The sequence below is a fragment of the Austrofundulus limnaeus genome, unplaced genomic scaffold, assembly GCF_001266775.1.
Source record: "Austrofundulus limnaeus strain Quisiro unplaced genomic scaffold, Austrofundulus_limnaeus-1.0 Scaffold2, whole genome shotgun sequence".
NCBI lineage: Eukaryota > Metazoa > Chordata > Actinopteri > Cyprinodontiformes > Rivulidae > Austrofundulus > Austrofundulus limnaeus.
This window is the reverse complement of record NW_013952404.1, coordinates 2,115,314-2,127,324: the sequence shown is the minus strand read 5'-3', so window position 1 is coordinate 2,127,324 and position 12,011 is coordinate 2,115,314. Positions and strand designations below refer to the sequence as shown.

General features: G+C 39.9%; 1 protein-coding gene across 2 annotated transcripts in view; it reads left to right on the top strand.

Moving 5' to 3' along the window:
* Nucleotides 1–6: 6 nt before the first annotated feature.
* The window catches only part of pxdn (peroxidasin), a 41,644-nt gene continuing 29,639 nt past the window's right edge, over nt 7–12,011 (top strand). The window contains exons 1-4 of one of the 2 annotated variants that reach the window (XM_014010432.1): nt 7–297; nt 8,392–8,463; nt 9,016–9,087; nt 11,152–11,223. In XM_014010432.1, coding sequence (XP_013865886.1) covers nt 110–297; nt 8,392–8,463; nt 9,016–9,087; nt 11,152–11,223 — 404 coding nt within the window. In that variant the 5' untranslated portion in view covers nt 7–109. The remainder of the gene's footprint in view (nt 298–8,391; nt 8,464–9,015; nt 9,088–11,151; nt 11,224–12,011) is intronic. The other variant, XM_014010441.1, reaches the window with a different exon arrangement.

Genomic DNA, 12,011 nt, shown 5'->3' with positions numbered 1-12,011 from the left:
TGTGTGTGTGTGTGTGTGTGTGTGTGTGTGTGTGTGTGTGTGTGTGTGTGTCAGTGCAGGGCAGCTGGCTGGCTGGCTGTGTGCTCTGCTCGCCTCACTGCTGGAAATCATGGCGACCCGGGCCGGCCAGCTCCTTTCTCCTCGGCTTCTCGCGGCCGCAGCTCTCTTCCTGCTCGCCTCCGGACCTCGGTTTGCACTTTGTTGTCCGAGTCGGTGTTTGTGTTTCCGAACCACCGTGAGATGTATGCATCTGAACCTGGAAACAGTGCCGACGGTGTCTCCTCAGACAACCATTCTGTGAGTAGTTTTTTTTCTTTCTTTCTTTCTGTCTCTCCCTCTCTCTTTTCCTTCAAACTAACTAGAACCAACAACCACACGGGGGTCTTAATGCAAACAGAAAGGGGGGTTATAATCTATATTGTCTGCAATTATAAGTATATTTAGAGCAGTATTTATATGTTTTGGAAATGAAAGAATGAGCTAATCAGAAATTATGAAAAATGTTTTATGAAGTTGTTTTTTTTTTAACCCAAAGTTCTGCCACCTGACCTGCCCTGAGAGTTGAGGTTGTTGGGGTTAATGAACAGGGTGTTCAGGGTCAAACAGCTGCTCAAGTCAACAACAAGGAGGTCTGTAAAGGCTTGGAGAGCATCAACATTTTCCTCTGAGCACTAAATGAAACAAYTGTTCATAAGTTTTCAGAAAAGCTTTTTTTTAAAACAAGGATTGTGTTTTTACACCCAGAAATGCACCCAATTTATTGCACTTTTTCCATTTGTCTTGTTCTGAAAACTAAAAAAATAAAAAAAAGCTTTGTCACCCAGGTATAACTCGATGTTCCTCTTTTGTTCTGAGATGAAAGGAAAGGAAATTCTTCCATCTTGACACCCACTTGTGAATGTGCCCTGCTTGTCACAAGCCGACCAAACATTTCCACAGGCCGTCAGAGCACAAAGCTCCACATCTGTCCGGACCTCCCGAATATGTGGCAGTCTTTTGTATTTAATCAGCCACTGAAATCGTGAGGATGTCAGTCCCTAACACATGGAGCTATAAATAGATTCATTCAAGGGTACAAAGGGGCGAGTCGGACCCTAAAGTCCTCTACCATCTTAGCCCACAGTCCTACTCTGAGCCTGCCTGGATACCCCTGAAAGAAAGATGAAAGTCTGACATGTGGTACGCCAATGGAAGGAGTGTATTGATTAGAGGAGAGGATCATGCTGTGGTTTCCTACAAGCTTTCATGCTGGTGGAGCTTTGAAGCTCCTTGTGGCTCCCCCCCATCCTCCTCACCTCCCTGGGCTGTCATGTCAGGACGTGACTTCCTATCCGGGCTTCCTCCAGTCTGCTGTTTGAAACACGACTCGCCATCTGCACCAGGAGAACTTCCTGAGAGTAAACATGAGCTCTCACAAAGTGAGAGTGTGTTGTCTTTATGGTCTTGTCAAAGCCTTGAATTATTTTTGACAATGTAGTGATCTTTTATGACGGCATCTAGGGGTTTGTCACCAATCAGTCGACCCTGACTTCCTTAGTTTTGGGTGATGGCGATACTTGCACGAGAATCCGATCTTATCGATCTTATCTCCGCAAAGGTCTGAAAAGCAGTCACTGTCCCTTTTTTTGCTCTGCTATGAGAGAGGACTATTGTCCAGTTAAAACATGATTGTATTGTTCAATGTTGTTCCATAAAATAAGATTGGAACATTGAAGGTGTATTGTAACCTTATAACACAGGACAGTGTCAGTTATTTAAAAAAATGATATAGGCAAAATTGGAATCAGCAGGTCAGACTTTTTAAAGATGGCTGATCGGCCAGAAAACTGCAATATGTGCACTCTGCATCCCCTTATCTAGATTAATTTAGTTCTGGATTTAATTCAGATTTAATTTCCTTTATAAAACAGACATGTTTTGTGATGTGTCTGCAGAGTATTTTTGGTCCACAAATGATCTGAAACATTGCCACACAAAAAGCTCATCAATATGCAAAATGGTAATTTTTCCCCCCGTGAGTTCTAAATAGAGCACTGTTAATGTCATTGTCTTGTGCGGGAAATTGTGTAAAACGTCAAATGAGTTTTGCAAACAGCTCATAACAGGAGTTTTCCACCCTATTTTTAATTTCTTTTTTACCCTGCATTTATGTTTCAGCTGTTTTCCCTTTGGACTCTCTTTCCGAGAGAAGCTATTAAATTACGTTTCCTCTCTGAAATGCTGTAAGGATGTTGCTGCTTGTCTTCTCGTGGAATTGGCAGTTTTTGAGAAATGATTGCTTTCACATAGACATTTTTGTTCCAACTTTAAATGTGAACTGTTTGTGTAGTTTTGTATTTCAGTAGCTTTCAGCATTGAGATGTAATGAACAGTTGTGTCCTCATCGTGAGCGGAATCAGGGTTTGGTTATTAGATAGTACAAAGTACAAAGTTAGAACTGTAACYTTTTTTCATTGCACCATAGTTTTGTTGGAGCAGCTGAGTCATTTCAATGGGAATCGGTGTTACAGTGTCATGAGGCTCTAAATGTTCCATCATTGCAGATAAGCTATTGTTTTCAGTACAAATATCTTTGTCTTCATAGCCCTACTTGGCTAACTTCCTGTAAACAGTGGCCGGCTCTGCCCGATTGACAGTGGGAGTTGGAGAGTTAGAGTCTGTTCACTTGGAATTTGCTGCAGTCAGGTTTTGTGAGGCTCTCAGTCTTTGCAGCTTTATGGAATGCAAAGCCAGAAATCCCCAAAGCTTTGCTCATTTGCCCGCAGAGATAGCTGTTGAAGGGGTCTTTACAGGCCCCATCCTGTGCACTCCAGAGCAGAACAGCTGGTGAGTTTGGAGTAATGTTACATTTCCGTTTCCTTTTTAATTGTCACATTTATAAAGTATTGCAGTTACTTCACTGGTAAAACCTCATTAAGACTTTATTTTTTCATCCAATCATCATATTATTAAAGTTAGATGACTGAAACACAAATAAGGTATGAAATCAGCCCTAGTCCCACTCAAGACAAAGGTAAAAGTAGAAGGTGGACTTCAGATGAAAAAATGAATTTACATGAGTGGTGGATGAATTAGCTAAAGTAAACTACAGAAGCTTTGATTTGCCCCCTACATTAGATTGATGCAAAACATTGGATCACTTTGTTCCAGATTTCAGTAACCAAGCATCTTACTGTGTGTCTCAAAGACCACCAGGTTTTGGATTGGGTGTCAAATGGTTTTGAGGTTATGTATCATATCTAGGCCTGCCATGATACGCAATAAATTAATTAATTTCACAATAAGTTAAAATGAGGTCGATTTTCATTTGCCTGCTTGTTTGTTTTCTTCACGTCTCCCTCTTTTCTACTCCTTAGCGTAGGGAGGAGTGAACTCTCATGTTTGACAGGCGCATGGTCTCATAATTTAGCATTCGAGTCCCGTGAATGGGCATTTAACTACAGGGGCATCTTCAGTTTTTCGATGCCTTCTTTCAGCAGGCAACGCCTCAGAACTCTGTGCCGAACCTTGGGTTCGCAGAGGGTAAATTATTTATTTATTTTAAACTACGGAAATGTCATAAACTTTGCAAGTAGTGTGTAGGTGACCGCTATTATTTTAGGGAGGTGGGTATTGATTTTACTGCTTCAGCTGATGCTGTGTGTTGTTTTCCCAATCCCCAGTAAAAATCAGGTCATAGCTTTTTTTTACATGTGCAAATGTCCTAAAATTCTGTAAGCTTCATAAGCAAGGAAGGGTAAGATCATATCAATGTAAAATGGTCTTCAAACAATATTATTGTTTATCGCAATCATTTCTGAGACATTTTATCGTCAAGGGTGGAATGCCCCCTCTAGGTCAGGGTAGAGTCTCTGCCTCAAGTAGAGGAGTTCAAGTATCTGGGTGTCTTGTTCACGAGTGATGGAAGGATGGAGCGGAGATGGATCGACAGATTGGGGCCTCGTCCTCAGTAATGAGGGCGTTGCTTCGGTCGGTCGTGGTGAAGAAAGAGCTGAGTCGAAAGGCAAAGCTCTCGATTTACTGGTCTGTTTTTGTTCCAAACCTCACCTGTGCTCATGAGGCGTGGATCATGACCGAAAGAACGAGATTCCGGATACAAGCGGCCGAAATGAGCTTTCTTCGTAGGGTGGCAGGATTCAGCCTCCTTTTAAAGGTGTTCCGAGCACGTCCCATTGGTAGGAGGCTCCGGGGAAGACCCAGGACTAGCTGGAGAGGTTATATATATCCTCTCTGGCCTGGGATCACCTTGGGGGTTCCCCCAGGACTAGCTGGAGGGGTTATATATATCCTCTCTGGCCTGGGATCACCTTGGGGGTTCCCCCAGGACTAGCTGGAGGGGTTATATATATCCTCTCTGGCCTGGGATCACCTTGGGGGTCCCCCAGGACTAGCTGGAAAGTGTCCCTGGGGAGAGGGATGTCTGGGTTTCTCTCCTAGACCTGTTGCCTCCGCGACCCGACTACGGATAAACGGAAGAAGATGAAGAAGGAGATTTATCATCCAGCAAAATTTTGTCATCATGACAGGTCCAATCATATCTTCTAGCTCTGACAGCAGACTTTTGGAAGTGCCACCAGTTAATTAGGGCATGGAGCAAAGATTGCTCATCAACTTGAAAACTGGATCCTGATCAGAGGCCTTTGGCATTTGAAGCCACGTCTTTGATTTTTGCACAATGGTTTCAGTTCACGTCGCAACCTAATGAGCTCCACTGATTCCCTAACCCATCCAAGGCTATAATGGTTTCTAGTCAATCGTTTTAATTAGGAGCAGAGCTGCTACAAGGGTAAATGTTTACACTGACACACTGGCCTAAAATGAATGTAGCTTTTGGGCATGATGTGTTCAAAATGAGCACAGCAGAGTGTCAGCATTGTTTAGTTTAAACAGGTCATAGGGCTTAATGTCAGACTGCTGTACAAACAATGTAATTGTAGAAAAATCAAACACCTAATCTTGGAGGTTTTATACAAAACAGTCTGCTGAAAAACAACTTTATCAACTTGCTAGATGAAATGTGTCTGCCTTCCGGTGTAGGTAATTGAGTTGGGCAGGCTGTTCATTATCAGACCTTTTGTTTATTCAAAAGCAAGAAAGGCCTTTCAGCCCCTCTGCAGGGTGGTTACTTTTTGCTGTTTTACAGCTCCCTTTGGCTTTGTGCCATCAAAACACACTAATGGGAGTTAACTGACTTATTTAATGAGTTTGGAAACAGATCTAATAAAATTGTCAACATTTTCTGGTTCCCCAATTTGCTGAATGGTTTGCTGTAGCTTATTTTGTGTTGTGACATCTGTAGGGTGAGTCATTTCCCCCTGTTTCTGTCCTGGGCCCAAACAACCTCAGAACAAGATGAGAGACTTGCATTCTCCTTTGACAAAATATTCTCATTTTAAGGAAACATTTGAGCATTTTTATTTCTTTATTTTTTGCTGAAGTGCTTGCAATACCTCTGGAGCACTTATGAATAAAAAATTTTTTATTAGGGTAAGGTCTTACTTGATCCCAAGACAAAACAGTTCCTTAAACACTGAATTCAGAACGACAGTGTTACCATTTCTGTCAACAGAATCCGTTTTCAGTGTCTGTCTGAGCTCTTTGAAAGTTAAAAAAAATCCWGGACATTCTTATCAGTTGAGCGTTGTCCTCCCTCCTGTCGACAGCGGAACTGACCCTGTCACAGTCAACTGTCTGCTTAACCTTATTTAGCCTTCTTCACAAAGAAGCGCACACGTGTCAGCCAAAAAAAATGAGTCAAAATATCAACAATGACAAATGAGGCCCAGTTGCAAGTTTTAGTCATGACGCCAGCACTTGAAGGTGCTACATGTGCTACTTACAGAAAACCTTTAGCTTTATGAAGGTTGATTGTAAGCACTGTGTTGAAGAATTGCTTTTGGAGAAATCTGAACCAACGCTTGCAGATGAGCGCTGTCTCCTTCAGCACGTATCTCTGCTCCAATATCCTCCTCCTCCTCCTCATCCCTGCAGCCCAGAGCAGACAGGACAGGACGGTCTCTGCCTCAGCATGTCTGGATGATCAGTCTGCACCGCGACCCTGCAGAAGCTTTTCTGAGTGTGTTCTGCAGACGACACCTCATTCTTTCCATTAAGACGTTGTTGACGCTGTACCACAGCGATGTCTCGTTTCCAAATACATTCATCGCCCCTTTTAAACTTTCAGATTGTCAAGTTTGTTCACAGCTAAGTGACGGCTCAGAGACCTGTTGATTGGTTTAGTTTGATTAGAAATGCTTTGTTTTGAAGAGAAGATGTGGCAAGAGCCAGGATTTGCTTTGCATTTATCACTCAGATGCTTTCTGGGTGATGTGCTTTTTGAGATGCTGACATGTATGTTTTCCTAAATATTTCTATACGCATTGTTTTGTTCGACCAAAACCAACAGACACTTTTTGTCACAGGGACTTTGACACAATTAAAGGAAGCACCTTGAAACCCACTTAAGTAGCTTGAAGACAAAAACCCGGATCTTTCTAAATTTCTATTGTTACGTCTCTTTTTAAAATGTCTATAACATCTTAATAACAAGATATGGTCATTTTTATATCCCAGAACACATATTGCAAGAGAGAAAGGGGGAAAAAAATCAGTCATGACTGAACTTGATCACCTTGGAATGCCAGAGCACCGAAAACTGTCTCAAAATGTTGGAAGCAGACAGCCAAGGTTTCAGGTGTAATGAACCCAGAGAACCTGTTCTGCCGTCTTGTTTGGGACATTTGATCCGAAAGATGTTTTTGTATTTTAGTTTGACTCAACGTTATCTCTTTGATAACTTAGTCAGCCCAAAACCTCACAATTTACATCAGCGTTGATGGAAAACAAACACAAGGTTTCACATGTTCTTGATGTTTTGTTTTTCTTGATAATAGGAACGTTCTGTGTGTTGTGGGTTTCTTGATGATCATAAAGGAGAGTTGATTAAAAAAAAACATATCAGAATGTCATTTGAATTGGGGAATGCAAGTGTGAATCATTTCACAGGGTTCCCACGGGTCCTTGAAATCCTTGAAAGTTTGTGAATTWGAAAAAAAAAATCATTTCAAGGCCCTGGAAAGTTTGTGAAAACAGCCAAAAATTACACTTGTCCTCGAAAGTCCTTGAATGTTTTTTTGGGGATTGAAATTCTCTTTTCCCATGACTGATTTTCATCATCTTTTAAAAAAATAAATCATAAAATAAAAAATAAAAAACTTACATTTGTTGCAGTGGATAACGCAGGATTACGGTAAACTGACGTCATTGATTCTGACTCAGCAACTTCTATGTTGTTCAGTTTTTCATTGAATTTACATGATATTAAACCTGTTTATTGGTAACATTCTGCGGTAGCAGTAGGTAACTGCCGTTGTGCGTGGTTCTTTAATTTGAGGACATTGGTACTACTGGAAAGTCCTTGAAAAGTCCTTGAATTTGATGTTGACCAAGCTGTGGGAACCCTGATTACATTTCTGTCCAATTTAGGACACAAAAAAATGTAGAGAAGTAAAAACATCACCTGAACATCTTAACGGTTTTACATCATAATTGTTTATTTATCTTGTATATTGTTTATTTTGTTTGGTCAGTGACTGATAAAAATGCTGGAAGGCAGCCTGAATTCTTATTGGGAATTTGAGCTTCCTAAAAAAAATGTTCACTTTGTCATCTTGGCAACCTGAATGGTTTTATATTGCTTCACTTGTCACGGATTTGTGGCTTAAATAAAGGGTTGTATTATACATAATTGTATGTATTAGGGTTTTAAAACACTAATTCCATGTATAAATTGTAGATATCAGTTAAATAATTTATCTTGGAACAGGATCTACAGGATATGGCTTATAGAGAAAAGGTAATGTTGTCATTTTTAACCTGTAAAACTGCAGGAAATGAACTCAACATGAAAGCAGGTCAAGATCAGGTTACTTTAAATCCTCAGTTCCACAAACATCACTGTTTAGACAGGATGTTCAGATTTTATGTAACTTGTTATTCTATGCTGGTAATGTTACATGTGGTCATGAGTGATTTCACCAGGGTTTGCGGCCTCTTGCATTACTCGGATGTTGAGTCATTTTTTTTTGTCAAACCGAGAGTTATTAGTGTTAAAGTTGAGCTTTATTATTTTCACATCACTTTTCTGTTTGAAAGAAACAGGAGACAGATCCTGATTGCTGCAAATAGTCCCCAGTGTGTTATCTTTTGGCAAACATTATTCGAATCTACCCAGAAGATTAGCGCTCAACAAAAGCATTCCTGTGAAACGATTGTCCAGTAAAACTTAAGGGTTTTTCTGTGACAGCTCGTGTGCATCAGCTCCTTTCTACAGAGTGGCACAAAGGTTTGAAAATACCCTTAATGATCAGCTTTTCTGCCTTTGTTTTCCAGAGACTTAAGATTCAACAAAATCAAGGATTTACAGCCGGGCTCCTTCAGGAGATTAAAAAACCTCAACACACTGTAAGTCATCCTTTAATCTCACTTTTTTTCCCCCTTCTACGCTCATTTTGACATCTGCAACTTTAACAGTGAACTTTAGCATCAAGAAAAAATGTGTTCAAGCAGCAGCTTGTATCATGTGGCTCCTTTTTTTTTACGCTGTCCAGGTTTGTTGTTTTTGTCAGTCAGAGACACTCCACCTTCTCCAAATATTTGTAAATGTTAATAAAATGTTCCTCATCTGCAGATAAACTGAGAAAACGAAACAGAAAAACTCGTTTAGCCATCACCTAGTCTGTAAATAAATGTTTTTGTTTTTGGAGAAATGTGTATTACTTCAAAGGGCCTAAAAATGTCCTATAGTCATAGGAATTWGCGGCAGGAATGCTGTTTTAGATTTAGAAAGAATCTGCAGAAAAGCCTTATCCACTTTTCGTATTTTCCGGCTGATCTGGAAACCTGAACATCTCTTTTTATTCTCCACAGACTCCGTTTTTGAACCATAGTGACAACTATTGCATAGATAGAAGTGAACAAACTGTTCATCAGTAWCCCCTGTGTTGTTTTCTCCAGACTCCTTAACAACAATCATATACGAAGGATTCCCAGGGGAGCGTTTGAAGACCTAGAAAACCTCAAATATCTGTAAGTTTCTCTCATGTGATTTTTGTTTCTTGTTAAGTTTAGTAACAGATTACCTGTGAATTTGTGCTTTTTACAGTCAGTTTTGTGTAAATTTGGCAAATTTTGACGCCACAACAGAGAATAAAAATTGGTACAGAGAAGAAACGTACGGCCTTTCCTGGACTGACACGTGAAACATGGACTCACGTGGTCCTCACATTCCACCAGTCTTGTTTGTAATTAAATCCTGTAGCTGTTAGTCACTATTTTAATGACAGAACCCCTCTCACTAAAAGCCCAACTGATCTGAAGCCTGTACCTCTACCACAAACTCTGTGATTATGTAAAGGTGTTCGGTTACCCTTCCCCGTTTTCTGCTTAGTCATTCTACAGCTGGAGGTTAGATTCGATCTCCCATCGGACCTCTTCACTTCCTTTGGACTCCAGTAATGTCTCCTGCCTATCATCYGTGGTATCCCAAAAGCTTAATGATCAGATGAATGTTCATAAATCCAAACAGAGGCCAAGGCACTAAATTATGGGTATTAATCTCTTTTTATTTGTTAAATTTTGTGAGCTTTTTTTTCTCACATATAAAACGGCATCAGTGCGTTTCCTTCAGTAGATTCTTGGAGAAGTGGAAAATGTTGGGAGGTGTCAGATCTGGCAACAAGAGCCGGTAGTGACTGAGTTAGGGCTCGTTCTCGATGCACCGAGTGCAGGTTGAGATGCTGAATTCAAGCAAAATCGCACAAACTCCCACATGGAAATGGATACAAGCTTGACACTAAAATGAATGTTAACGTAACATTCAGTTTCTTAGAGTGTGTGTAAAAGTATTTACTTTTACTTTCCTGATTATTATGAGCAGTTTTAGGTCTTTTACTTAAGTACTTTTTTATCATTGATATATATATATATATTGCCAAAGTCATTTTCTGTGAAGGTATTTTTACTTTTACTTAATCATTTTGTTCAAGTACTGTGTACACCTCTGTTTAAAGTGGACTTTCTCAGAATAATAAACAGTTGTGTTGAGAAGTTTTTTATCATCTTTGGTGCTTGTATTTAATTATGAGACTGAATCAAACAGACAGAGATGAAAATGTATATATGCATAAACAAAGAACGTATAGATTTCGAAGATTTATTAGAGACACCAGGTGACTTTATACTTCTAAATGATCACATCGACATGATTCTGTAACACCAATTTATCACTTAGTATACAAATTGGAAATAGTTTTAACTAYATCAAAATATTCCAGCAGTGTCTTTTACAAAATATAAAGTCTTTACATTTAAAGAGTTTCTGCATTTGAAACCATATTTTTTTCCTATTTTCAATAGGAACCCCTTTTCCTCCCAACCGTTTTCCCTCAGTGTGACATCTGCTAGTGTTGGCCCAGGCAGGACACGAAATTTAGAAGGAAACCGAATTACAAAAGGTGTTTAATTTGTCCTTGCACCGAGGCTTTCGTGCTGCCTGGAGATCCGATGAGTCTCTCATCATGTCTTATGTGTATAGTAGTGATAAAGTGAAACAAGTGATGGGGGGGATGAAAGGGCAGACAGCTGGAAGCTATTGCTATTTTAGTATCACGTTTCTCTGACACAAATTATGGAGGGAAAACAGACACATGAGGAGGCTGTTTGTCTTTCGCTCTGCCTCCAGATCCTGAACGTGCAGCATATTGCTTCAGCCCGTTGGGCCTTACATGTGAAAGTCACAGAAAAAAACTGAGACACGTAAAAGAAATAAAAAAATAGATTTGAGGAACAAGAATTTTTTTGCTAAATTATTATTTTTTTTATTATTTTTTAAACTTTTTTTTGTCACTTCAGTAGAAAACTGAACCAAATATTATTAGTTTATTTAGTTTATTTCTTCATCATCAATTATTAATTTCTTAAATGCAGACGTCGTTTTCGTTCTCTTTAATCATTTCTTTGCAAATGATTCGTTAGCTGCTTTTAAGGTACAGTACTATACAGCATTAAACTGCTTTTTCTTTTAGCATAACCAGGCAGAGTTGAGACAATCATGTGTGAGTGTTACTAATGATACCGATTATCTCTTTTCAGCTATTTGTACAAGAATGAAATCCAATCAATTGACAGACAAGCATTTAAGGGGCTTGTTTCTCTTGAGCAACTGTAAGTGACCGAATTCCCTTTTCACCTTTTCCCCTCTGCCCACAATGCTCCCCCTTGCTCTCCCCGTTTGTAAATGCCTGCATCACACCTTCTCCTGAAAGAAGCCCCCAAACAATAGCCACGATGACACGCTTAAGTTATGTAATCTACTTTTTCAAAGCATGTTCTTTACAGTATAAGCTTTAGACAGACCGTTGTGCTTCCATTGCTGCGTGCACTGTTCTTTTTTTTCTGTTGCCGCTATGCATGGTGTGTGTGCACCCGCCCCTGTGTGCTGTGCTGGCCCTCTTTGACCCCTCGGCATGAGTTGTGTGTTCAGGATGGCAGCCATGTGCTGCCCCTTTGTGAAGCTCTAAAAGCTTGATTTATTGCAGCGTTGTACTCAAGTCAGGGCCGCCGTGGAGCAAAGTTTGACCCCCATATGTCTTGTTGCTGTGGAGATCACACTTCTCCTATAATTTGCTGAACTTTTTTCCAATTTTGCTTTGTGTGTCTCTTGTCTGTGTGATTTAACATTAGACAGCCTCAAATCAKATATTAAAAACATATTTTGTAAGTTTGTAAGCTGTAACCAAGTTCTTACATTTACTTCCATTTTATCTTRTTGCAAACAATATGAACCCAGTAAGTTTCATATTTGTTTCTTGTAAGCTTTGTTTCAAAGGTTAATGTAATTGTATTTGCACATTTTTGAATTCGAACACATTAGAGCATGTGTCAAACTCAAGGCCCGCTGGCCAAATCTGGCCCTTGTAAACATTTCATCTGGCCCCAAAAGGTAATACTTT